Raw genomic sequence first — 26559 nt, 5'->3', positions numbered from 1 at the left:
CCACATCCCCGTAACTTGCCGGTGCCCGAAAGGAGAAAACATGGGGCCCCCTCCACCCAAGGCCAGGGGACTCTGGATCCAACTCCAGAAACTTCTGACCTCCTGGCTGGCGGGACAGCAAGACTGGGACCAGTATCTGGACGAGGCCTACATGCTGCAACAGAAGAGGTAGGCTGCCCCTCCTCTCCCTGAGCCTCAAACCCTCTGCCCACTTGGGTCTGTCTCCCCGCCAGGGCACTCCAGAGTTCAGTGCCAGGCACCGGGATGGGCCCAGCGCACCTGTCACCAAAGCCCGGCTCCTCTGTCAGTGCCAGCGGGGTGTGTGGCACTGGGCCACAGGCAAGAGGGGGCGGAATGATGCCAGGGCTCTCGCCTGGTGGAGAAGGGGAGCGGGGGACCTAAAGGGACCAGGCAGGAGAAACCAGGAGGTAGGCAAGTGGGTGCGGACTGGTGGGGAGCAGGCTGCTGGGGAAGCGCCGAGATCCTGTGGGTTTTAGGACACTTGTTGGTTGAAGAGAGAGTGCGGAATTACTGCTAAGGGGAAGGAGAGGTGATGACATGCGAACAGGGGAGGAGAGCTCTGGTCTGTGTAACACCTGGAGCTGGCCAGCTACCGGGGAAACCCAGGTGACACTGGGGAGGCCCAGAGGGGACTCATAGAGTCCATCCATCTTTTACTGAGTCTCCTGGGTGCAGGGCTGTGCTAGGTCCCGTGGAGACAGATCGAATAAGGCCTGGGCCTGTTCCTAGAGCAGTTCAGGCAGGACTGGTGCCCCGAGGGCCAGAGCATTTCATGGCCAGCCCTGAGGTCCAGATTCTGGACGACCGGCCGGGGCAGGGACCCATCTTGAAGGCAGGCCTCTGCCACGGGGTGTTCGGGGGACTCGTCTCTCGTCGGAGAGTCACTGTTAGCAGATCTGGGGGCAGCCAGGGCTGGACTCACGGGCAGTGGCTTCTCCAGGCCAGAGGCCTGAGCACCAAGGCTGTGAGCAGAGCTCTCAGCACAGGGGTGGACTCTGCAGTCCTGGCCCTGGTCGCTCTGAGCTGGACGCGCTCACACAGAGGGTCTAGGTGAGATGGTGGAGGGAGCTGGCCCTCACTCTGCCGGATCCCCCTGGAGAGCGCTTCCCCGAGGGGCAGAGCTGAGCTCTACCTTGAAATCAAAACTTCTCCTTCCAATAAAAACCTTCTTTCCCCTGGCTCCTGGGACCATTGGAAGAGAGGAACTGGGGGCTGGGGGACATCACAGGAACCACCGGTCAGTCTGTTTTCCTGCCCTTCACCTCTCCCCGCCCGACCCTCTACCTACCATCCTGTGTTCACCTTCAGAGCCAACACATACTCGCCCAGCAGGAATCACCTTCAGCTTTATCTCTTGTTTGGCTCACCCAGGTGGGGGAGAAACAGAGATTAACCGACAGAGGTACCGCAGGATGGATATCTCCACAGGCTCCTCCCACCCACCCCGAGATGCACATGCTCAGAGAAGCTCACAGCTGCGCCCTTCCTCGGTTACAAGCAGCGTGTTTAGATGCTTGAGTCTAAGGGTAACCATAGGAGGGATAGATCCTTCAGAGCCCACCTCAAAACTCTCCCTCCCCGCAGCAGGAGTGTGCATCCAAACAGCCCCCAGGAGAGTCAGAGCTTCGGCAGCTCCCAAGCCTCCTAGCTCTAAGAGCTGGCCTGTCTCTCAGCCCCCTTCTGGTCTCTCAAACTCCCCTTGGCTAAAGAGAGCTGCTCCAGCAGGCCTGGGAGCAGGGATGAAATCGGGCAGAAATTCCCTTTCCCCCACCTGCTCTAGATCCCCAAGTTCCCAAAACGTTTACTCAGCTTAGACGGACTTGGCCAGGCCCACCAGGACCACTCCTTCCGTGGCCCGAGCCCTCCTCCCTCAGGCATGCCACCCCTCTTTCAGCTGAGCCACGAGGCCCCCCACGCGGGAAGAAGTGGCACGATGTGACCACACGGGGACCCTGAGACAGGCTCTTGCCCCAGGCTGACCCTCAGCTAGAGTCCAGGAAGCAACGCTGCAATGGGTCACTGCACACGTTGTGGGACCCGTGTCTGTCCTAGGCACACACTGTCTCTGTTCCTCTCTGCCCTTGACCTCTCTGCCATTCTGTCTCTTCCTGACTCTTGTTCTTCCTCTCCCAGGATTCGAGAGTCTCCTCTGCTTCGGGCAGCCAAGGACAACGACCTGTGTGTCCTGAGAGAACTTCTGCTGGACCGAACCTGTGACTTTCGGCAACGAGGTGGGATGAGAGTTTGATGTGATGGCGATGGGGCAGAAGCCCCTGCCCCACCCCTACCCAGGGCTCTGAGGGCTCCTGCAAAGGGGCCTTGGAGCGTGTCTCTGGGAAGTGTTTGATGCTCGTGTTTCCCTCCACTCTAGGAGCCCTGGGGGAGACGGCGCTGCACGTGGCGGCCCTCTATGACAACCTAGAGGCCGCCATGGTGCTGATGGAGGCCGCCCCAGAGCTGGTCAAGGAGCCCACCATCTGTGAGCCGTTTGTAGGTGAGGAGCCCGAATGGGTTTTCAAGGTGGACACAGGTAGGAGAAAGTCTGAAGTCATCTCTTAAAATGAGCCTCAGAGAGTAGGTCGGGGAAGGAGTGATGGAGGTTCAGGAAGGTCTCCCTTGAGTTGGAAGGAAGGCAAAGGTCCTGGTCTTGGCTTTGGGTATCCGTGACCTTCTTGAGCCATTTATTATTTCCCTTCCTCTCCTTTCATGTTTCCTGAAGGACAGAACTCTCTTTCTTTCATAGCAGCACAGTGATTACCTTTATTTGCCACCCCCAGTAGTCGAGGTGGGGACAGCTAAGTGAACTGCTGGAGGGATGACTTGCTCTCAGTCTCACACCACTCTGCTGAGTCGCGGGCAGAAATCCATGCAAGGATCTGTCGGGGATCTCCTGTAAGCCAGGTGGATGCTGTGTCTCTGAGAGAACCGGGAACAGACCCCGTGACTGAGGGCTCTCTTGTCCAGGTCAGACGGCACTGCACATGGCCATCATGAACCAGAACGTGAACTTGGTGAAAGCCCTGCTCGCCCACGGGGCCAGCGTCTCTGCAAGGGCGGTAGGCTCAGCCTTCTGCCTCAGTCCCCACAACCTCCTCTACTTTGGTGAGAGCCAGGGCCAGGGCTGGGAGGGTGGGGAGGGGGCCAAGAGCAAAGGGAGGGCAGGCTGTGGGGGCTCCATGCCGGGGGAAGCTGGGAGGGGTCCGCCCTCCTCAGGCTGAAGGTCAGAGCCAGCCCCCCGACGCAGGGCCCCCTGCACCGTCCCCGCCTCTGGTTCTGCTGACAAGCGTCCCCAGGCCCAGAGCTGAGACGTGGGGAGGGAGAGGCAGTCCCCTGGAGAGACTGCCCATCCCAGCCTGCACCCTCAAGCCACGGGGCCCTCTGCACCCCCAGGGGAGCACCCTTTGTCCTTTGCGGCCTGCATGGGCAGCGAGGAGACCGTGAGGCTGCTCATTGAGCACGGCGCTGACATCCGGGCCCAGGACTCCCTGGGTGAGAGCCGGGCTGGAGGGGGAGCTGGGTTGCAGAGGAGGGGCCGGGACAGCCCTCAGGTCCACCGGGCGCGGGTTGGGGGTGGGGGTCATGGGGAGCATCAGGGACTCTAGTCCCGGTGGCCACGTGACAGCCCGTGTCCTCCCCCAGGAAACACAGTGTTACACATCCTCGTCCTCCAGCCCAGCAAAACCTTTGCCTGCCAGATGTACAGCCTGCTGCTGTCCTACGACGGGCGCGGGGACCACCTGCAGTCCCTGGACCTCGTGCCCAATCACCAGGGCCTCACCCCCTTCAAGCTGGCTGGAGTGGAGGGCAACACCACGGTGAGGGACCCGCCCCCAATCCCCCCGTGTCCTTCTCATGACCCTTTTTCCAAAACTCTCCAGAAGGGTGGTGGTCCCTCACCTCCCAGCACCGTCATAAAATCCTCAGCCTCAGAAGTTCCTGACTCAGGAGGATTCGAGAATCTTACTTGAGAGGATCTGCTGCGGGAACCCAGAGTTCTCCTCCCCTCGCCTGTTCTCTTCTTTCAGATCTTCCTAGGGTTTGTGGGAAGGAAAGGGAGCCCAAAAATTAAAAGGTTCATGTCAACAGAGCCTTGTCAGTTCTCACCTGTCCATCAGTCCCACGGAGTAAGTGACCATGCTGTTGCCCTCGACGTGCTCCTTATACGCTGACCCGCCCACCTCACCCCTCTGTCCACACAGATGTTCCAGCACCTGATGCAGAAGCGGAAGCACATCCAGTGGATGTGCGGGCCGCTGACCTCCACCCTCTACGACCTCACGGAGATCGACTCCTGGGGAGAGGACGTGTCATTTCTAGAGCTTGTGGTCTCCTCCAAGAAGCGAGAGGTATGGAGCTGTCGGGTGTCGGTGCAGAGCCTGTCCGTTTGCTGAGATCCTGGGCTCCAGACACTTCCCTGCCCTGTAATAGATGGAGATGAGGACGGACTCCTGGGACCTTTGGGGGGAAATGCCAATCGACACCCCTTTCCTAACTCCACTCTCCCTCTGCTTAGCTCTGGTTCCTTCCACTTACCTTTCTCTTACTAACGTCGCATATGAGGAACTCTCCAAATGGAAATTGCTTCCTACCATTCATTCATTCATTCATCCTTTCGGCATATTGAGCTTCTTGCTGTGTCCCAGCCACTGTACCAGGAATTAAGAATACAGAAATAAATAAAACACAGTTCCTTTCAATCACCTTTGTCAGTTGCCCATCCCCGTCCTCAGTCATTGTAATAGGGTACCACATAGAGCATCATAAGGGTCTGTACTATGCACAGTGGCAGCAGAACGGAGGTTGGTTTATCTTGGCTTGGACAGACCAGAGAAGATGTCACAGAGGATGTGCTTGAGCTGGGGCTTCATGGAGGAGTTGGGAATCACCAGGAAGATGGAGAAAAAGAGAGCTTTCCAGAGAGGGAAAAACACGTAGGTCATGCAGACAGTACTGGATTGAGTGACAGGAGGGAAAGGAAAGTCTGTTGAGGACTCATGTGAGGGAGAAAATCGTTTGTGTTTTCTGGAACCTCCACGATGGTGGCAAAATGTAGTTCCCCTTGTGTATCTGCCGCCTGACAGCTTCCTAGGAACCCTTCTAGAGCCCAACTCAGGGGATCACTGGTACTACTGAGCAGAGGAAAAGGTGAGTGGCTGGTTGGTATGAACTTCCTCAGGGCAGGATTTCTTAGGAATTGGAACCCCAGTCCGTCTGGTGGGTTGTGTCACCACAAATCCTTGGTCTCTGATTCCAGCTGGTTCTCAATGTTCTGCTACAGGTTTTATTCTTGTCTTGGTCAGCTATTCTATTCCCTCAAAATTCCTTTCTAGCCCCTTCTGTATCCCTCACTGCCTTCACCTTCAGTTCTATGAGGAGACCCAGATTCGTTCATTATGATGCAAATAGAGGCTCTCTGGCTGGAGCTTCTTCAGCTTCCTGCCTTGTCCTGCCCAACAGATCTGGAAACTGCCCACTGTCTCTCTCCTTCCCTCTAGGCTCCATGGAAAAGGTATTCTTCCTGCTAGTGAATACTCCCGCCAGCTACGCTCTGACTTTGCCTTCTCCTACTTTCTCAGATGTGTCGCGCTGTCCATCATCCTCTCTCAGAGCATCTGTAACATCTCACTGCCTACTTACGTCCGAGCACTAGCCCACCTGGCTGAGATTATGGCCACTCCCCACTCTTTGTGTCCTCTCTTGCTCCTCTCGGGTCCACAATACTTGTAGAGCAAATCTGACTGCCTCCTTGCTTGAACCTTGCAATTGCTTTCCGTTGCATTCAGAAAACAAAGTCCAGCTCCTTACTTTGGCATTCACGAGGTACCGTGATCTGGCCCTTAGCTGCTTCACCCGTGATAACCCCTGCCCACCCCTCCAACAGGTTCTGCCTTGTCCCCAGCCACACCTCATCTGTCAATGTCTTCTCGCACCTTCCTGCCTTGGCACCTGCCGCTCCTTTACGGAATGGCCTTGCCTGACTGTCCCTTCACTCAACCATTTACGGCTCATCCTTCAGAGCCTCTGTGGTGCTCTAGGTCCTGGTGTTTACTTCTGTCATGGTTTATCTCCAGCGCTACCATGAGGCCTAGCATACAGTAGAAGCTGACTGGTTGTCCGTAAAAGAAATGACAGACGAACTGAATGCGTGGTCATGACCCTGCCCATCTGGGACCCAGTGGGAAACCCAGCGCTGCGTCTCGCTACGGTGGTCACCCCCAACTGCACTCTTCTTCCATGGCAGGCTCGCCAGATCCTGGAACAGACCCCAGTGAAACAGCTGGTGAGCTTCAAGTGGAGGAAGTATGGGCGGCCATACTTCTGCATCGTGGGGGCCCTGTACGTGCTCTATATGATCTGTTTCACCATGTGCTGCATCCATCGCCCTCTCAAGCCCTGTAGTGGCAACCGCACAAACTCCCGAGACATCACCATCCTCCAGCAGAGGCTGCTCCAGGTGACTCTTCTCAAGAGGGGATGAAGGGAGCTGGTAGCGTGGGGTGATGGCGCTGGAAACCAGGAGCAGCTACCTGGGAAAGATACCACTCACCCGGCTGTGGTAGGGGCAGGTTCCTGACCACCCAGGCAGAAATGAGGAGGGAGAGAAGGGGACCAGAGTGGGGGCTCGATGAGTCAGAGTGGGCTTGTCCAGGGAGCGATGGCTTTCTTGTGAACTTTGAAAGAATGCTTGGGACTAAAAGCGTCATACTTTTGTAAAATGCCTTGTCCTTTACAAAGAGGACCAGACGTTTGTAAATGTGACCTTCAGCAGAAACCGTGCTGTTGTAAAGGGAAGAAAACTGTGCTCCAGGTCCATGTCTGAGTCTGTTTCTGGTCTGTTAGGGCAACACAGGCATCTTTCTGGCCTGCATTCTCTTCTGACCACCGTCAGTAGGAGCACACTGGCAACGATGTTATCAGCTGTCTGGCCACCTGTCAGGTGTGCTGCAGAAGGATGCCTGGACTGGGTAGCAGGTGGAAGTACATAGTCTCTAAGGTCCCCTCTGCTCTTGTGGGCTTGCCATTCTGTGGGTCACCCTCAGAGACCTGGGGTGAGGATGACTGAGTAGAGGTGTGGAGTAGATGTCAGGCTCTGCTGTTGGAGAGCAAACCCCTTGGCATGACAGAAAGAGTGGACTCTTGTGCATACTTCTGGGCATATACATTCAGCACTGGGTTCGTTTAACAGGTAACCGAAATTCTTGTCCTAGTGACTGAAAATAGCTGAAAGAGAGTGAAGGCATGTGGGCAGAAAGCAAAAGACAGAGGAGGAAGAATTTTGCCAGGCGAGTAAGAGCTTGATGAGTGGAGACTTATGCCCAATGCAGGATGGGCCAGCCACCGGTATAGCTCAACCTGGACTTGGAAGAGGGGTAGTGTGGGATAGTTAAGGAGCAAAGAACCTGAGTCAAGTTAGACCAAAGAGAGTGGATGCACAGAGAGAGAACAGGGCGAAGAGCCTCACTGAATCCTCCAGTAGGTCGAGACACTCCATGCTTCTGCAATTTCCTCTCGGTAGGTATACAGTGTGCTGTCGTACCCAGAGCCTCTGTCTCTCACAAAGCAGGGTTCGCTGCCTGGAGAAGACAGGCCTGAGTCGGGTGGGGCTGCCTTGTTAGAGGCGGGCAGAGGCGTGCTCAGGGGAGGTTGTGTTCCATGCATCTCAAACTAGACGTGAAGGTTGTCCCTGGTGTGGAGACCACACAACAGGAAATAAGGACATTTAGGAGGTGGCCAGCTGAGACAGGCGAGTGACTAGCAACAGAGGGGATGGGTAAACATGGGGGTGGCTGGGCTTTTCCAGCCTTCTTGGTTCTATTTCCTCAGATGCATTCTTTTCCACCCTTCCTTTGTTTCAAACTTACTTGGGGGATTTTCTGGATCTAGAATGTAGATAGCCTTCTAGCCTAAGGGCTGGGTGACGCTGAGCAACTGATTACCACTGAGTCTTCTTCCTGTGTGTCTCTTTCTCTTTGGGGCAGGACTAATTATGTACAGACCTGTTCCTTTGACCCAGATAGTCTAAATTATTATTAGGACATCCCTCCCCTTGCCTCAGGACTAGGTGAAGCATAATTACAGCTAAGTGCACGAACTTTCCTTCTGTTTGCTCTCCTGTTCCTTCCTTGTCCCCTTTGGCATTTTTACCCTTTTGCCTTCCACTTCGATTAAAGCCACTTTGGCCCAAAGAGAAGACTCCTGACTTTCAAATATTCTTTTCTTGCTGGGGGAGTGGACTTAAGAATGCTGCCCTAAGAGGTCTGAATAGCAAAGAACATCAGTGAAGGTCTGTGTCTTTTGACGTTACCCCTTGAGCCTTGGTCCTGAGTTGATGGAACCCCTGAGCTTCTCTTATTCAGTCGAAAGTCAGTCGGGATGAGATCGGGGGCTCCCAAACACATCACCGCGACTTGAAAGATTCTGCTTTCGTGACGTACCACGTTTGTTAAATAATGGGAAATTCTTTTTTTCTACATTTTTATTACTTGAAAGTCTTAGAAAAAGGAAAATGTACCAGTCCAGGGTCTTGGCTTGATGAATGCAATTGTCGCCACATTAATTAGCCCATGAAGCTTTTTCTTAGTTAAATGAATACTTTTATATCCCATTACATTAATAAATCTGGACATATGGAACTCTCGGTCACTGTAGGATTTCCTCTTTGGGTCTCGTGGGATCTAGAAAAGTCGCCGGGCTCCATGAGAGTAGCCCAGAACACCATCTCAAGACAGTTGAAATGAAAGAAAATACTCCTTTATTTATATGAGGTGGCACGAGGTACACGAAAGCAGACATACATGAGGGTAAAGTCAGCTTGTCTCTGTGCAGTTTTGGAGATAATCTCAGCGTCTTCATTCTAAGATGCCTCATTGTTCAGCCATGAGAGTTGTGCTTTTCAGGGTTTCCCAAGAACTGTATAATTACTTAGAGTTCATTTTCTGTCTCCATTCAGTGTCTACTCGGTTTAGGCAGGACACCGTGCACTGTGGTCCTGGCTCTCTTAGGTTTCCAGGTGAGCAGAAAGTTCAAAGTCTGGGATTAAGCAGCGTAGGTTTGAGTCCTAACTCTGAAACCAAATAGCTGTGTGACCTTGGGCAGATCCTATCTCTCGCTAGATCAGTAGTTTTTAACCAAGGCTACACATTAGAAACATGGGAGGCTGGTAAAAGTACGGGTTGCTAAGCTGCCCCACACCTGACAGATTAGAAAGACTGAAGCTGAGGTCCAGGCAATGGTACTTTGAAGAAATTCTTTGAGTGATTCTCATTCTTAGCTCGGACTGAGAGCTTCTACTCAGCTTTCCAGTGTGAAGTCGATCCCTCTGAGCATTTAGAGCCCTGATTTGCTGTTCAGCAAGAGGGCGTTGATCTCCCATCATCAGATTTCCTTTTGTGTCTTGAAGATTTCCTTTATCTCTCCGCTGCCCTTTTCCCAAAATCGCTTTGCTAATTCATTCACTACACAAGTAATCACCAAGAGCCTAGTGGGGCCTGAACATGCTGTAGGTGTTGGAAATTCAACCTGGTCTGAGCAAAACGCAAGTAACCTCTGCCCTTTTGGAGCTTACAGACTGGTTGACATTAATTAAATGAATAGATAATTGCAACCTGTGATGGTTACAATACACATGCTTTTTTCCTATGATGAGAAAACAGACAGGGTGCTGAGAGAGCTCATAACAGGGGCCTGGGCACTCTGGGAGGTCAGAGAAGGCTCCCCTGAGGAAGGTAACTGAGCTGAGATGTGGGTATGAATTAAAGGTGGAAAGTGAGTTCTAGGCAGAGAGGATGCATATACAAAGGCCCTGAGGCAGGAAGACCCTTGCCAGTGTCTAGGAACTGACGGAAGATTGGCTAGGGTAGAGGGAGCTGGGGCAGGGGCCTCCAGATGAGACGGTCCTGGCAGATCTTTCCCCAAACTTTCCCAAATCATACAGGACCTTGCAGGCCCTACTGAGGATTTTACTCTTTACCCTAAAGGTAGTGAAAGGCTCAGAAAGATTTTAAACAGGGGAGATGCTTGATAACACTTTTGTTTCAGAAGAATGTCTCTGTAGGGTGGAAGACAGGTTTGAGGGGGCCAGGGAAGATGTGGGGAGACCAGTTAAGAGACTATTACAGTTCAGCAAGCAAAGATAATGGTAGATTGGGCTCAGGATGTGATGGGGGGACGGAGAGAAGGGGTTGGCATCAGGGGACTTAACAAAGGTAAGATCGTCACTACTGCACAGTGGATGGGATGTAGCTAGGGAGAGGACGTGGCAGGAGTGACTCATGGGTTCCATTTATTTTAAATCCTCCTCTACCTGTCACGGTCAGTGGGTTTGCTTTTTCTACACATCACAATTCCTCATACGCTCTCGACAGTCCAAGGCACTACAGCTATTTGAAAACCCAGTTGATCTCCAACTCTCTACTGCTTTACTCAGGGGTCCTAAGCAACTCACTCTGGAACAAGCACGGCAAAGTAAAGACAAGACAGAGGTGAGGAGAAGCAGGGAGCCTGGTAGATAAAAATAACATCTACTGGGTGTTCGTTTTGCACACTTGATGTGCACTTCCCAGTGCCTCTGAGATCTTATTAAAATGCAGATTCTAAGAATAAGGCTGGCGTGGGCCCTGAGATTCTGCATTTCTGACTCACGGCTGGGTGATGCTGACATTGTGATTCTGTGGACCACATTTCAGATGACAAAGCATTACACCATTTGATCCTCATAGATACCTTAGTAAGTAAATACAATTATTATTACCATTTTAAAGATGGGGACTCTGAGGTCAAGAGAGGTTTAGTACTTCGGTAAAGACACTCAGCTAGTAAGGGCAGCGCTGAGGTAGGGGTTCTGGTCTGCGTAACCTCAGAACCTTTAATACGAAGCCAGGCATTTCTCCCTCCAGAGCGATGTGCTCAGTTCCAGCCTTCTTCTTTGGAGGATTCACTGTGTGAGGAACTCATGTCTCCAGGCTTTGAGAGCTAGCCAGGGCCTGGCACACTCACCTGTACCTGGGCACACCTGATAGTTCCCTGCCAAGATAAGGAATGCTGACGAGCAGGGGTGGGGATCCGGATCTGGGATTGTCTCCAACCTCTAGCTCCTGAGCTACTGTCTGGGCTCTAGTTCTGACACTAGGCCACGGTTTTGATGTGATTAACTTTTTGGTGGTTAGGGTGCGTCCTTCTTCTGTGGGAATGGGTAAAGACTCCTCAGGAACGAGCAGACCTTTCCCAAGTTCATCTTCCTGAGACAACACAGGGGCTAGGACATGGAATAAGCCCTTGGAAAGTAGACTTAGATGGAAACCAGGAGGTCTTGCTCTCTTTTGGGCCCAGTGGTTCTCAAGTGGGGGTATGTAGCCAGAAGCATTTACATCTAAAAAAGGAGATGCTGGGTCCCTGCTCCAAACGAATTGAATTAGAGTCCTCAGGGTTGGCATGGACACCTGTGTTGTAACAAAGCTTCCAGCTGATTCTGATGGGTGGCCTGGTTAGGAGCCCCTGCACGGTTTAGAGGATGAGAGTAACTCTTCATGAGGAACCAGCAGGTCTCTTTCTGGGAGCTTAATTCCTCTGTAAGAATCTTGGGGAAAAAAGAGGGTCCAGGATGGGGTTTGACAATTGTTTCCGGTGCGTTCCCCCTTCCTCGTGGTTACACTTGCTTCCCACCCTTCCCCACAGTGGTACCCAGGCTCAGCTAGGCCCACCCCTCTCTGGACATTTCCTTCAAGACAGTGAACTGAGTCAGCTGGTAAGTGAAAACACTCTCTTTTGGCCAATTCTCAGCAAAGTAGGACCTGTCATCCTCCGCAGGGGATCTGGCTGTGGACAGCTCTTAAAATCCTGAGCCATGTAAAGAGGTAAAGGATTCCAGTCATTGTTGAATGACATTTATTTATTTATTTTTGCGGTACTCGGGCCTCTCACTGTTGTGGCCTCTCCCGTTGCGGAGCACAGGCTCCTGACGCGCAGGCTCAGCGGCCACGGCTCACGGGCCCAGCCGCTCTGCGGCATCTTCCCAGACCGGGGCACGAACCGGCGTCCCCTGCATCGGCAGGCAGACTCTCAACCACTGCGCCACCAGGGAAGCCCTGACATTTATTTTTTAAAGGGGCTGAGGGGAGTATTTTCTCAATGCATTATTAGCTGAGCCTGCTTAGGCAACCTTGAGCTAGGAATCTGGAAATTCCAGACAAGCCCACTTCATTGTCATCCTTTCCGCCATTTGCCTCCTGGCTCCCACCTCCTGATTCCCTTTTACCTCCCTTCTGCAACTCTTAGATCATGCTCAGCGTGCACCTGTCTGTTCACCTGCTCCCTCGTCTCCTTCCTTCTTTCCTTTCTTATGAATGCAGCATCTGCTGTGTGTGCATTGTGGACAAAAAAAGAAGTTAGAGGTCCCTGCTCTCAGGAAGCTCTAAGATTCCTGGTGAGACATGGAATGTCCAGACGACTGCAGTGTGCCGGGGAAGGGCTGTAACCAGAGACCGGCACCGTGATCCTGCAGGGGAGACACCTGACCTGGCCTTGGAGAGGCAGGAAAGGAGACCCAGGAGGAATGCTGTGACCTGGGTCTTGGGGTTGAGGGTGAACCAGAAAAATGTGGTGGAGGCAGGCATTCTAAGAAAAGGTCACGGTCCACACGAAGACCTGACTTAACAACAATAATTCAACGTGGCCAGAGCTCACACAGAGCACGGGGACCTAGGGCAGGAGCCAGACCAGCAAGGGTTCTGTACGTCATGCCCAGTAGTCTGAGTCTTATTTTTTATTCTTATCTCACAATGCACACTTCTAAGTAAAAGAACACATGTGCAACCAGCAAGGGTTCTGTACATCACGCTTGGTAGTCTGAGTCATCTTTTATTCCTATCTCACTATGAGCACTTCGGAGTGAAAGAATAAAGAATACACGCCCCTGATTTAAAAATCAAAGGGCAGGGCAGGTATAATGAGTATCAAGAGTGCGCTGGCTCGCCGGCCTCACCCGTGCCTTGCTTCCTCAAGGCAACCAGTGTTTACATCTTTTAAGTTCTCCACCCCTGTTGTCACCTCTGCACTGCTGAATAATGCACTTCTGTCTCTATTCATTAATTACATTTAGACATCAGCTATCGAATTTCTACTCTGATAAGGATTTAGAGAATACCCATCACTCCCATCTCCCCCTCATGTTTATTCCAAAGACATGGTGGAACTAGGAAAGGCATTAAACAGAGAAGCCATGGGGTGATATTTGCATTTGAGAAAGGTTAGTCCAAAAGCAAGGTGAGGGGGGATTGGATGCAGGGCGCTATGAGTTTGCATTAAGGCAGTGGTGCGATGGATTGAGGGCCAGGGCAGCATTTGAAAGAACTGGGAGGCTAAATGAACGGGACCTTGAAAATGAGTGTCTCTGTTCATTCACTTTGTTAAATATACCCTTGATCACGAAACCTTTTCATAAGAACCACAAATCTAGAAAGCTGCAGATCAGTCTCTCCCTGTAGACGGGAAATCTTGAATACAATCCCCAAAGAATAAACTTCTAAAAAATTCAAAGAAAAACTCATTACCGCTTTGAGTTTAGGGTTTAATTCTAGAGGGGCAAGGGTGGTTGATGAAGAGGGCATTCTTATTATCAGTTCAACAGACATTAGAAAGTCATTTGTTAAAATTCAATACCCCTGTCCATTTTAATTTTATTAATTTTATTTTTTTACTATTTTATTTATTTATTTGGCTGCATTGGGTCTTTGTTTCTGTGCACGGGCTTTCTCTAGTTGCGGCGAGCGGGGGCTACTCTTTGTTGCGGTGCATGGGCTTCTCATCACCGTGGCTTCTCGTTGCAGAGCACGGGCTCTAGGCGTGCGGGCTTCCGTAGTTGTAGCACTCTGGTTCAGTAGTTGTGGCTCGCAGGCTTTAGAGTGCAGGCTCAGTAGTTGTGGCGCACGGGCTTAGTTGCTCTGCGGCATGTGGGATCTTCCCGGACCAGGGCTCGAACCCATGTCCCCTGCATTGGCAGGCGGATTCTTAACCACTGCACCACCAGGGAAGCCTGCCCCTGTCCATTTTTAAAACACTAAACTCTTTCTCAACTTTGAAAAGAGTATCTATTCCAAATGAGAGCCAACCTTACATATGAGTGTGAACCGCTAGAATTCCCCTTGAAATCAAAGAAAAGAAAAATGTTTTAAAAGCCCACTACTATCATTATTTTTTCAGCTTTAATGAGGTGTAATTGACAAAAGAAATTGTAAGATGTTTAAAGCGTTCATCGCAGTGATTTGATACACGTATAAATTGTGGAGGGATTCCTATCTAGTTAATTAACACATCCATCACCTCACATATATACCTTTTTTGTTTTTGGTGAGAATAAGTTCTGCTCTCTTAGCAAATTTCAATTGTATAATACCGTGTAATTAACTATAGTCACCTTGTTTTACCATTAGCTCCTCAGACCTTAGTCGTCTTATAGGTGAAATTTTGTACCCTTTTACCAATCTCTCCTTATTTTGTCCACACCCCCGTGCCCTGGCAACCACTTTTCTACCCTCTTTTTCTAGAGTTTGCCTTTTTTTTTTTTGTTTTGATTCCACATGGAAGCGATACCATGAGGTATTTGTCTTTATCTGTTGGGCTTATTTCACTTAGCATAATGCCCTCAAGCTCCATCCGTATTGTTCCAAATGACAGGATTTCCTCTTTTCTCATGGCTGAATAATATTCCGTTTTATATATATGTGTGTGTATATATATGTATATCACATCTTCTTTATCCATAATCCATTGACGAACACTTAGGTTGTTCCCATATCTTTGCTACTGTGACTAATGTTACAACTTACATGGGAATGCAGGTGTCTCTTCCAGATTCTGTTTTCATTTCCTTTGGCTGTATACCCAGAAGTGGAATTGCTGGATCATGTGGTAGTCCCATTTTTAATTTTTTGCGGAACCTCTATTCTGTTTTCTGTAGTGGGTGCACCAATTTACATTCCCACCAGTAGTGTACAGTGATTCCTTTTTCTCTACATCCTTGCCAACACTTGTTATTTCTTGTCTTTTTGATTATAGCCATCCTAATAGGTCTGAGATGATATCTCACTGTGGTTTTGATTTGCGTTTCCCTGATGATTAGTGACATTAAGTACCTTTTCCGTACCTGTCAGCCATTTGTATGTCTTCTTTGGAAAAATGTCTATATTCAGGTCCTCTGCCCATTTTTGAATCGGATTGTTTGGGGGTTTTTGCTGCTGAATTGTATGAACTACCATTATTTTCATTGCAACTTTTGCACATGTATATTACCTTTTGTTTTCCAGAGAGCAATTAAAAAAAAATAAAACCATACTAAAGGGTCTGTGTCTTGGAGAGCAGCAAGGAAGGGGGCTCGCAAGAGACTGTGGCGCTCGGCATTCTGCTTTTAAATAGAGGACCTTTGGGGACAGAGTGGCAGAGGCAGCTAGCTACTTTAGGGCAGTCAGATCCCAGGTGGAGCAGAGGCAAAAACCTGGGGTCTCTGGACACCTCTGTTACTCACTGGTGAACTTGAGCAGGGCAACTCCTACTCGCAAAGGAACACGTTGAACAAACAAAGGGGTGCTGGTGAGGGGCAGCCCCAGAAGGAGATTACGGTAACCAAAACTGTCCCCAATATTCTCCATTAGGATTTTGCCTTTTCGTCTCCTGAGGGAGAAAGCTGATGCCACTCTCTCGCTTTCCTCTAGGGGGCACTGTGGTTCCCACAACTCTCCTGGCCAACTAGTGCAGTCCTTTTCTTCTTAGTTGAAACAAGGAAAAAGGTTGGTAGCAGTTTTCCAGACGTATGCAACCAAGGTCCAAAGCTTTTTTAAAGTTTAAAAATTTTGTACAGACACATATATGGCACAGATGCCGTTATTTTATTTCTATATTTAATGTTATTTTGTTCCTATAGTTAATGAACTTATTATTTATACTACTACCTGATTCTCAAAAGGAGTTGGCCTGTTTTACAATGAAAGACGATGCTCTAGGAACATTAAGATCACCAGACCCATGATCTGAATTTTAGGATGGAGGAGAGGGGATGCAAAGATAGTTGTTTGAGCTGGGGATAAAAAAAAAAAAGAGAGAGAGAGAGAGAACACTGAGCTTCCTTGGAAGCAAGGCAAAAGGGAAACGTCCCACTATATGATAAAATAAAATGTGCCACTTTCTCAAGAGAGATAAACGTCAGAGAAGTTTACAGAACATCAGTTCTTTAAACAACAACAACAAAGGAATTGATATCTAGTCACAGGTTGTTAGATCATATTGTTTACTAGATACGTAGTCACCCACTCCTTTTCTGGTCTTCCCTGGTCCCATATGATCTACCTGAAACATTTCCACCACCTGTTGGTAAGTCTGGTCCTGTTCTTCCCTAAAGACTATATCCTTGGCTTCTTCTGAGCTGACACACACCCTCTGAGAGGCCACAGGATGCTTCGTGGGTGCCTTCTTTATACCATAGATCACCTCCCGCTACATAGCATCTCTTCCTGTTTCAAAAGCTATGCCTCTCACTGGACCAGGGTGTACACTGCTGAAGTAGCCTGCAGAAGGATGCCGAGAGGATCCAGTTTATCGGCAGGACAGAGATGATGAGCATTTCTCATGCTTAATGAGGGATCACGTCCTTCCCAGCTTAGATCATCCTCAGGGACTCTCAACTCCTGTCTTCGGTGCACAATTCAGAGATGTGACCGTGGAGAATAGAGTTCCCAAAAGTCTAAGGGGTACTCGAATGGGTTGAAATTGTTTGTATAGTTTCACGTGAGAATTACGTATATATGAGCACAGTTTTCTGGAAAGAGGATCTGTGGTCTTTATGATATTCTCAGATGGGCTCATAACTTCAAAAAAGTTAAGGAGCATTATTGTAGAATTCTATTGCTGTTTCTGGGTAATATTGCAAGCCTTTTCCTGTGAAGTAACATGTGCAGAGGAGGGTGGTTTTTATTCCATCTTGACCTTAGGACTGTACCTTCTACTCCTACTGTCCCGGATAAGGCAGGGCCCTTCCTCAGAACTGAAATCCATATATTGTCTTTAACCCTTTGCTATATTGCCCAATCATAATAAGACTACAATGAATATACCTATGGCGCTCTGTGGTTTATAAAATACATCCAAATACATCTCATTTGGTCTTCACGATAACCCTGGGAGGTAAGCATTATAGTTTCCCTTTTACAGATGAGAAACCCCAAGCTCAGGGAGTTTAGTGACTGATTCAAGGTTTCACTGGAGCTAACAGGTGCTGGGTCCATACGGGAACCTGAATTCTGTGATGTGTTTATATTCTACTTGCTGGCAACCGCAACGAGATTGGAAAAGCTGGCCTTTCAGCATAGCTGAAATCAGCCCAAACCACTAACACCTCTTCCTGTTGGTTTAGCCTTCTTAACTTGATGCTGTGAAATGTGACCTCAGCCCCTCAGTACACACATCATCATAAATAACTGCTCACAACATACATATAAGAGGTGACTTCCTAGGCGGTTCCTCAAGTTGTTAGCATATGGAACATATGCATATGAAGCCTTGGTTACTTGATGCCCTGGTCACAGACTGAGCCACAATGGCAGGGCGGGTGTTGATGGTGTTGGTAAGGGGAGCTTTTCTTCACCTTGGGTAGAGTTGAGCTGCGTTAGACCACTTACTCAAAAGGACTTGACTCTCAGACCATCAGAAAGCACTTCTTTTTTTTTTTTTTTTTTTTTTTTTTTTGCGGTACGCGGGCCTCTCACTTTGTGGCCTCTCCCGTTGCGGAGGGACGCGCAGGCTCAGCGGCCACGGCTCACGGGCCCAGCCGCTCCGCGGCATGTGGGAGCTTCCTGGACCGTGGCACGAACCCGTGTCTCCTGAATCGGCAGACGGACCCTCAACCACTGCGCCGCCAGGGCAGCCCCAGAAAGCACTTCTTATCCTGAATTTCTCACCACAGGAGGCCTATGTGACTCAGCAGGATAAAATCCGGCTGGCGGGGGAGCTGATGACGGTCTTCGGGGCTGTGATCATCCTGTTCCTAGAGGTGAGGTGCAGCTGTGCTCAGGCGGAGGCCACCCACCTGAGGCCTCAGACTGAACTGAAGTCTATATCGATCATTGTTTTGTTTTGTTTTGTTTTCCTGGCCTTTTCCCAGATCCCGGATATCTTCAGGGTTGGTTTCTCTCGCTATTTTGGACAGACTGTCCTCGGGGGGCCGTTCCATGTCATCACGTGAGTGTCCTTCCTTCCAGCCCCCTGCCTTCCCTTGCCAGAAATGTCCCAGGTCTCCCAGTCCCTCTCTGGGACCCTCACTTCCAGGGATTTTTCTCTAGTGGGCTTGTGTGTGTGATGGTGTATGTGTTTAGGTATGAAGACTGAGCCTGAGTGTTTGGGTCCCATGTAAGTCAGTGCCATGCTGAAGGGGACCTAGCGTATTTCCAGCCCTCCTCTCACTTCCCCCCTCTCTGCTCTCCCCCCAGCATCACCTATGCCTCGCTGGTGCTGGTGACCATGGTGATGCGGCTTTCCAACACCAACGGGGAGGTGGTGCCTATGTCGTTCGCCCTGGTGCTGGGCTGGTGCAGTGTTATGTACTTTGCTCGAGGATTCCAGATGCTGGGTCCCTTCACCATCATGATCCAGAAGGTCAGTGCTTTCCCCAGAGTTTCCTCTGGCTTCAGACATTGGACGTTTCCCAGACAGAGGGAGGGAGTGGGAGCAAAAAGGAAAATGCTGCTCGGAGTGGACGTGGTGGAACTCCGGTGACTTCCAGTCTATCAGCAGTAGCTGCAGAGAGGCAGGTGGAGAAAGGATCCCTCCACCCTCCCTCCCCTCTCTGTTTTCTGTAGATGATTTTCGGAGACCTGTTGCGTTTCTGCTGGCTGATGGCTGTGGTTATTGTGGGATTTGCCTCAGGTAAGAGCATCACTCTCTCCTCCATCAGATCATCGGATTCAGTTCTCCAGAAAGTTCTCTCTTACTCTTGCTCTCAGTTATTTCTCCTTTGCAATCCCTTTTTCTTTTTTCCCCCTGGTGGAAGGTGAATCAAAAAACACACTTGCACTCTTTGGATCTGGGTCACTCAGGTTGGCCTAGAGAGCAGACTCATGGGCTCTGAATTTCTGGGCCAGTAGCATTCATGTTGACTAACTGCCCTGCAAGATCTTTAAAGGAGAGATAGAAAAAGGGCTTTGGAGAGAGAAGAATATTAAACAAGAAAGACTGGCCAGTCGTGAAAGGTGCCGTAGGCAAAAAGTCTGGTATTTAACTCTACTATGTTTACACTTCAGAAGAAGAAACGAAAAGCATTCACTAACACGTACGGTGCCCTTTTTTCCCCTATGTGTGGTCAGAGTTGAAAGAAAAGAAAGTAATTTGAAAAAGGAGGTACAGAAAAAGGGTTTGGAGATTGTGAAGAATGAGAAAGGAAAGCAGAAGAGCTGTGAAGAGAGGCTGGGAGAAGAATGCCCAGTGGGGACCCAGTCACGGACCAAGACACAGGGGGAGGGTGCCAGAGAGAGGAGGAGAGGAAACATCTGGAACAGAGCAGACGGAGCAGAGGGAGGGAGAGCACAAACGAATGAGTGGAAGACAGTTCTTAGGGAAAGGAAGGAAGAGGAAGGAAGAACAAAAGGCAGCAAGGCTCACCCAGTCCTCCATGTCTGCAGCTGAACCTCCAGAAGGCAGGTGGATGCACCTGAGGACACGTGAAGACCTACAACCCTAAGGACAATGACTTTCAGTACAGAGGACGCCATGCCTGTCCTAGGCATTCCCCTGCTTCATGGGGGTTCCCACGAAACAGTACACTGAAAAACTACACCAAGATCTGAACTCTGAGAGGGTCAAACTTTGATAGGCTCCCTGTTTGGAGGGTTCCTCATGCACCCTTCCTCCCCACCCTCTACTCCACCTGCAGCTACACTTATGCACAATGAGCAACTATAACAGAGTCGTTTTCTGTAGATCTCCTAAACCATCTCTTCTTCGTTGTTGCAAAGCCATGCTTTGTCATAGACCCTAGTTCTGCTCTTGGGGTCACCTTATTTATAGTTCCATTCCCCACACAGAGATGGGTCTTTTAGAGGTTCTGACGCTGTAGTGAGTTTCCAGGATGCCCAGTGCCATCCAGTAGGCTACACACTGAGCAGGGAAAACTTTTTTATGATGGTCCAAGCTCACCCAGGAAATCTCAGAGTAATGGGTGGTTATCTAGAGGATACTGAGATTGTTTTTAAAGGTGCTTTTCTTTTAGCCCTTTCATGTGCTCAGTTCTTTAAAATTGTTGGAGATTCCATGCATTCTTGTAACAACTTGCCTTTTAAATATTTGGTTCTAAAATGTAAAACCCAGTTAGGTGACATATACTATACTGATAGATCGATCAAGAGATAGATATTTGCTAAATTCTGAGTATTACTGGTATGATAAACTTGGTCATAGGACATCTGAGGGTTAGCCAGGTCCACAGGGAAAATGGGACTTATATGTGTAATTCTACATTTATGTGCCTGTGTGCATATATGTGCTTGTGTGTAAATGTATGGAGATATATACTGGAGGTAGAATGAATGCTGACCAGGCCTGTGCTTATTGTGATAACTCCCCATTTCCTGATCTCCATGCCCTCTTCGTGGGCGGAGCAGCGTTCTTTATCATTTTCCAGACAGAGGACCCATCCAACCTGGGGCAATTCTATGACTATCCCATGGCGCTGTTCAGCACCTTTGAGCTTTTCCTCACCATCATCGACGGGCCTGCCAACTACGACGTGAACTTGCCCTACATGTTCAGCATCGTCTACTTTGCCTTTGCCATCATCGCCACGCTGCTCATGCTCAACCTGTTCATTGCCATGATGGGCGACACACACTGGCGGGTGGCCCATGAACAGGACGAGCTCTGGAGGGCCCAGGTGAGTTCATTAGGGTTAGTCTTTTTTTTTTTTTTAATTTTATTGGAGTATAGTTGATTTACGATGTTGTATCAGCTTCAGGTGTACAGCATATCGAATCAGTTATACTTGTATATCCACTCTTTTTTAGATTCTTTTCCCATATAGGCCATTACAGAGTATCGAGTAGAGTTCCCTGTGCTATACAGTAGGTCCTTATTAGTTATCTATTTTATATATTGTAGTGTATTTATGTCAATCCCATACTTACAATTTATCCCTCCCCCCCCCTTGTCCCCTGGTAACCATAAGTTTGTTTTCTACATCTGTAACTCTATTTCTGTTTTGTAGATAAGTTCATTTGTACCCTTTTTTTAGATTCCACATATAAGTGATATCATATGATATTTGTCTTTCTGTGTCTGACTTACTTCACTCAGTATGACAATCTCTAGGTCCATCCATGTTGCTGCAAATGCCATTATTTTGTTCTTTTTATGGCTGAGTAATATTCCATTGTATATATGTACCACATCTTCTTTATCCATTCCTCTGTTGATGGACATTGAGGTTGCTTCCATGGCCTGGCTATTGTTATCGGTGTTAGTCTTTCTAAGGGGCAGGGGATGGAGAGAAAACTCAAAGTGGAATATGCCACGGTAGATGACTCTTAGGAGAGTCACGGAACAACCCTGTGGGGCTGTCACCTCAACAGAGGTACTTTTGGATAGATGGAGGGGACTTTTAGCCAAAAGTCTTTTTCTATCTAAAAGAGTGTAGGATGGTAGGATAGGGTCAGGATCAACACCCAAGAGCACAGACGAAGGGTAGATGCAGGAGCCAACCTTGAATCCAGTGGGAACTAGAAACTGTTTTGTTCTTATATGTTCTAGTTTTTAACTTGGACCTTATCTTCTGTTTGCTTCTATAACTGTTTCTCCATAATCTTTTCCTTATATCATCATAGGCTCATAAACTCTTAGAGTTGGAAGTGCCTTTAGTGGTCCCCTAGTTGAGCTCCTACCCAACATATACTCTTTTATTGGTCAGAGGATCATTCAGTATCTTCTTTAATGCCGATGAGAATCTTATTATCATGTGGATTTGGGTAGAGGTTGGAAGGAGAGAGCTTTTTTATATTTCAAAAGTTTTTGTTATTAGAAAATTCCATATTGCATTGAGCTGAAACCTATCTTTCTGTAATTCCACTCTTTGGCCCAAGTTTTTTCTTCTTGTATAATGCAGAATACACTCTCCCATAGGAGCACCATTCCGATATTTGAAGACAGTCATCATGTATGCCCTCAGACTTTCCATTCATTAGCAGTAATTATTTAGAGCCTGTTTTGTGTTGGAAAATGTCTAGGATCTGGGGACGCAGGCATGATGATGTAGTCTGTGCCCTCATGGAGCTTACCATCTGGCTGGGCAGACAAACATTAAATGAATGACTTCACAGAAAACTGTACAATTAGAATAGCAAACGTGTCATAGAGACGTGAAGATGCTAAAAACAGGAGGCAACAGAGGAGTTTGACTGGAAAGTTAGGAAATGCTTTCCTGATGGAGTGACATTTAAGATGAGCCCCTAAACATGGGTAATAATTAGTCAATTAAGAAGAATGAGGGGAAGGGATGGAGGTTAGGATTTGCATCCATTGGGACTCTTGGCTACGGGGACAGAAAACCAAACTCAAATAGACTTAAAAAAAATTGGGCAGTGGGAAGAGGGTGTGTTGAGCCTCATAACTGGAAAGTTTAAGGAATTAAATCAGCTTTAGACATGGCTGGCCAGAGTCTGGATCTCCATTTTATACTTCAGCTTCTGTTCTCTCTTTTGTCCTCTTTTAAGTCAGTCTCTTGCATCATGTTGGTGAGAGAGCTTAGAGAAGCTCTAAACTTACAAAGGAATGAGCAGGTGCACTGTGTTCCAAATTCCAAGGGCCCATTCTTATTGTATTCTGTGTGCCTACAGATAAAAGCTGTATCTGTAGCTTTTAAAAGAGCATCTCCTCCCCCTGCCGCCCGAACCCATCTCATTGCAACAAGTTTGATCATAGGCGCAGGTGGTGGTGGTGGTGGTGGTGGTGGAGTTTGGGGGAGAACAGACTAATTAACCAGGGCTGTGTGAAGTCCAGTCTACTCTAACTGATGGACTCAGAGTAGAGAAGGAGTGATTCTCTAAATGAAAACTGGGTTCTCTTACCAGAAGGTGGCGGGGGGTGCTGAATGATGGCACAAGAAGAACAATAAATATCCTTTTCAAGATAAAGAAAAAGCGCTGTGCAGGGAAAGGGAATAGAATGATTGAAAATCCTGAGGTTGGGGACTTGCCTGGTGGCACAGTGGTTAGGAATCGTCCTGCCAATGCAGGGGACGCGGGTTCGAGCCCTGGTCCGAGAAGATCCCACATGCCGCGGAGCAACTAAGCCCGTGCGCCACAACTACTGAGCCTGTGCTTTAGAGCCCGCGAGCCACAACTACTGAGCCCGCGTGCCCAGAGCCCGTGCTCCACAACAAGAGAAGCCACCGCAATGAGAAGCCCACACACCGCAACAAAGGGTAGCCCCCGCTCGCCGCAACTAGAGAAAGCCCGCGCGCAGCAACGAAGACCCAATGCAGCCAAAAATAAATAAATTAATTAAATAAATTCCTATATTAAAAATAAAGAAGTCATATCTTTAAAAAAGAAAAGAAAAGAGAAAATCCTGAGGTTGGAGGGAACTCAGCGCAGCTAAGAAACAGAGAGAAGGCCAAGAGAAGTGTGGAGTACTGAGAAAGATGGGGCGGAAGAAGACAAAGTGGAGAATTGAGCTGCTTTAAGGATTCCTAGTTCTTTCAATTAATCAAGTTTCCTGAGCCCAGTCCATCCTGACTGACCCTCTGTTCAGACCTCCTATATCCTGGGCCTTTCAAAGCTAGAATGGTCCTGATATGATTGGAGGAATGCAGCATGAAGAGGGGTCATGCCTGTCCTTGCTTTGGACACTATACTATAAATAGCACCTAAAATGGCGGCAGGTCTTTTGGAAAATATGCAATGGGTTCTTACTAGGCTTATGGTCAACTAGAACCCCCGCATCTTTGTTACATGACTGACTTAGCTAAGTTCCTTTATCGTTTTTCCTGTACTTAACACAGACATTTTAGTCTTTTTTAAAAAAATTTTTATTGGAGTATAGTTGATTTACAATGTTGTCAGCTTCAGATGTACAGCAAAGTGAATCAGCTATACATATACATATATCCGTCCTTTTTCTTTTTAGATTCTTTTCCCATATAGGCCATTCCAGAGCATTGAGTAGAGTTCCCTGTGCTATACGGCAGGTTCTTATTAGTCATCTATTTTTATACACAGTAGTGTGTATATGTCAATCCCAATCTCCCTCCCTGCCTTATCCGCTTATCCCCACAAGTTTGTTTTCTACATCCATGACTCTACTTCTGTTATGTAAATAAGTTCATTTGTACCCCTTTTTTTAGATTCCACTTATGAGCGATATCATGTGATATTTGTCTTTCTCTGTCTGACTTACTTCACTCAGTATGACAATCTCTTGGTCCATCCATGTTGCTGCAAATGGCGTTATTTTGTTCTTTTTTATGCCTGAGTAATATTCCATTGTATATATGTACCACATCTTCTTTATCCATTCCTCTGTTGACGGGCATTTAGGTTGCTTCCATGTCCTGGCTTTTGTAAATAGTGCTGCAATGAACATCGGGGTGCATGTGTCTTTTCGAATGATACTTTAGTCTTATACATAAATGTAGGACCTTACATTTGATTTACTTAAATTTCATGTTAGTGGTCTTTGACCAGCATTCCAGTCTGGTGAGATCATTTTTATATTGCTTTGTCATCTTGTATATTACGTATCCCTCCCAGTTTTGTGTCTCAGACATATTTGATAAGCTTGTCTTCTATGTTTCACCTAGGTAATTAATGCGGGCTGGGCAAAGGACAGAACATGTGACATGCCACTAGAATTTTCCCTGCCCAGTTTGGAGTCATTCACGTACCCTTTTCCTTCTTAGCATGTGGGTATTTATTGAATTTGCTGCAAATTCCCTGAACATCAGCAGCAGCATTTCATCCCCAAGATCATAGAGATTCTGTTTAATCATATTATTTAAATCAAGATAATTGGTTTATGGCTTTCATATGAAAAAGGAAATGAGATTAGTTTGGAGTGACTGATTTTCCAAGAATCTGAATAGTAAAGCAGGGGTCACTGTTTTATTCAAAGCACTCATAAAATATCCTCTGCTTTGATAGCGGGTGATGAGTAAGGCAGGTAGCGTGGTACCTCCCACAGGCTAGGGGATGGGTAGGTGGCTGTCACCTCCACTGATCTCTGGTGTCCTCATCCCACAGGTTCCTTTTGGTTCCCTCTGTCAGTAGCCTCAGGGTTCTCTGAAGCTCATGGCTCTTTCTGAGTTCTTCCTCTATCTCTTGGTTCCTCCTAGGTCGTGGCCACCACGGTGATGCTGGAGAGGAAGATGCCTCGCACCCTGTGGCCTCGCTCCGGCATCTGTGGGTACAAGTACGGGCTGGGGGACCGCTGGTTCCTGCGGTGAGTGACAATGTAGACGTGTGAACTGTCAACCAGTGTGAGGCCGTGGGAACAAGGGTGACCGGTTCCACATTTATGACCCTCCTCTCCATTCTTGAGATCCCAAATTGGACCCAAAGGAGGTGTCATCACTCCGTAAAGCGAGACTGCGTTAGCCTGTTGGGGGAGGCGGGTGGAGCTGAAGTGGAGGGGTGCAAAGAATGCTGGGAGCTGATGCCAGGCTATGAGTACATAAGGGCAGTAATGTGAATGGCTAAGAATATGAGTCCGTGCTCGAATGTGGGCATGGGTTACCCAACTTGGTCTAGTCTTGCTTCCACCTGACGCCCACTTCTAGTACCTTCAAGATGAAGCTTCCAGTCTAGCCTTGAAACTAACCTGCTCCTTCGTACTCTACCTTCATCTCCTGACCTGGCTCTCCTCTCTCATTTATTTCCTGAATGGCATCTTCTCATCCTGACGACACGCTTATCTTTTAATTGGCTCTTTCTCTTTCATACTCACCCACATTCCCCCCACCATCACATGCCCGCACAAGCCCTACTACCCTCCAGATCCTGAATGCACAGCCTTTCGGGTCTCTCTCCTAGTTATCCTCCATCTCCCTCTGCTTCCCTTCATTTGATCCTAGAGGGTCTTCTGGCTTCAACGCTGCTAACTTCCTCCCCCTTTCCTCTCACTCCTGTTTCCCGGCTGTGCCCCGCTCACTTCTGCTTCTCCCCATGGCCCATCTCTCCCCAGCTCAGCTGAGTCCTCTCCCCTTTCCCCTCCTCAGAGTGGAGACCAACCAAGACCAGAATGCTTTGCGAGTACGTCGCTATGTGGAAGCCTTCAAGGGCTCAGACAAGGAGGAAGAACATGAGCATCTTTCTGAGAAACAGTCCTCTGTGGTTGAAAGTGGGATTCTCGCCAGGGCCTCCCTGGCCCTCCCGACTCCCTCCCTGTCCCGGACCACATCTCGAAACAGCAGCAGTCACCGAGGCTGGGAGATCATTCGTCGCAACACCCTGGGACACTTGAATCTGGGACTGGACCTTGGGGAGGGGGATGGAGAGGAAAGTGTCTATCACATATGAT

At 48.6% G+C, this 26559-nt stretch overlaps 1 protein-coding gene across 1 annotated transcript; it reads left to right on the top strand.

Annotated features, from left to right (window-relative positions):
• Positions 1-40: 40 nt before the first annotated feature.
• TRPV5 (transient receptor potential cation channel subfamily V member 5) lies at positions 41-26559 on the top strand (the record flags this gene model as incomplete). The annotated part of the gene is made up of 15 exons (XM_079931681.1): positions 41-168; positions 2155-2252; positions 2393-2515; positions 2986-3123; positions 3412-3510; positions 3661-3836; positions 4221-4367; positions 6263-6475; positions 17969-18055; positions 18167-18243; positions 18492-18657; positions 18861-18927; positions 20658-20926; positions 25376-25482; positions 26258-26559. The coding sequence occupies 15 exons, from the start codon at positions 41-43 to the stop codon at positions 26556-26558; spliced, it is 2196 nt and encodes a 731-aa protein (XP_079787807.1). The 3' UTR covers position 26559.

Source organism: Stenella coeruleoalba (assembly GCF_951394435.1).
Source record: "Stenella coeruleoalba genome assembly, chromosome: 9".
Classification (NCBI taxonomy): Eukaryota; Metazoa; Chordata; class Mammalia; order Artiodactyla; family Delphinidae; genus Stenella; species Stenella coeruleoalba.
The sequence above is the reverse complement of the archived record's forward strand: the minus strand, read 5'-3'. Positions and strand labels throughout refer to the sequence as shown.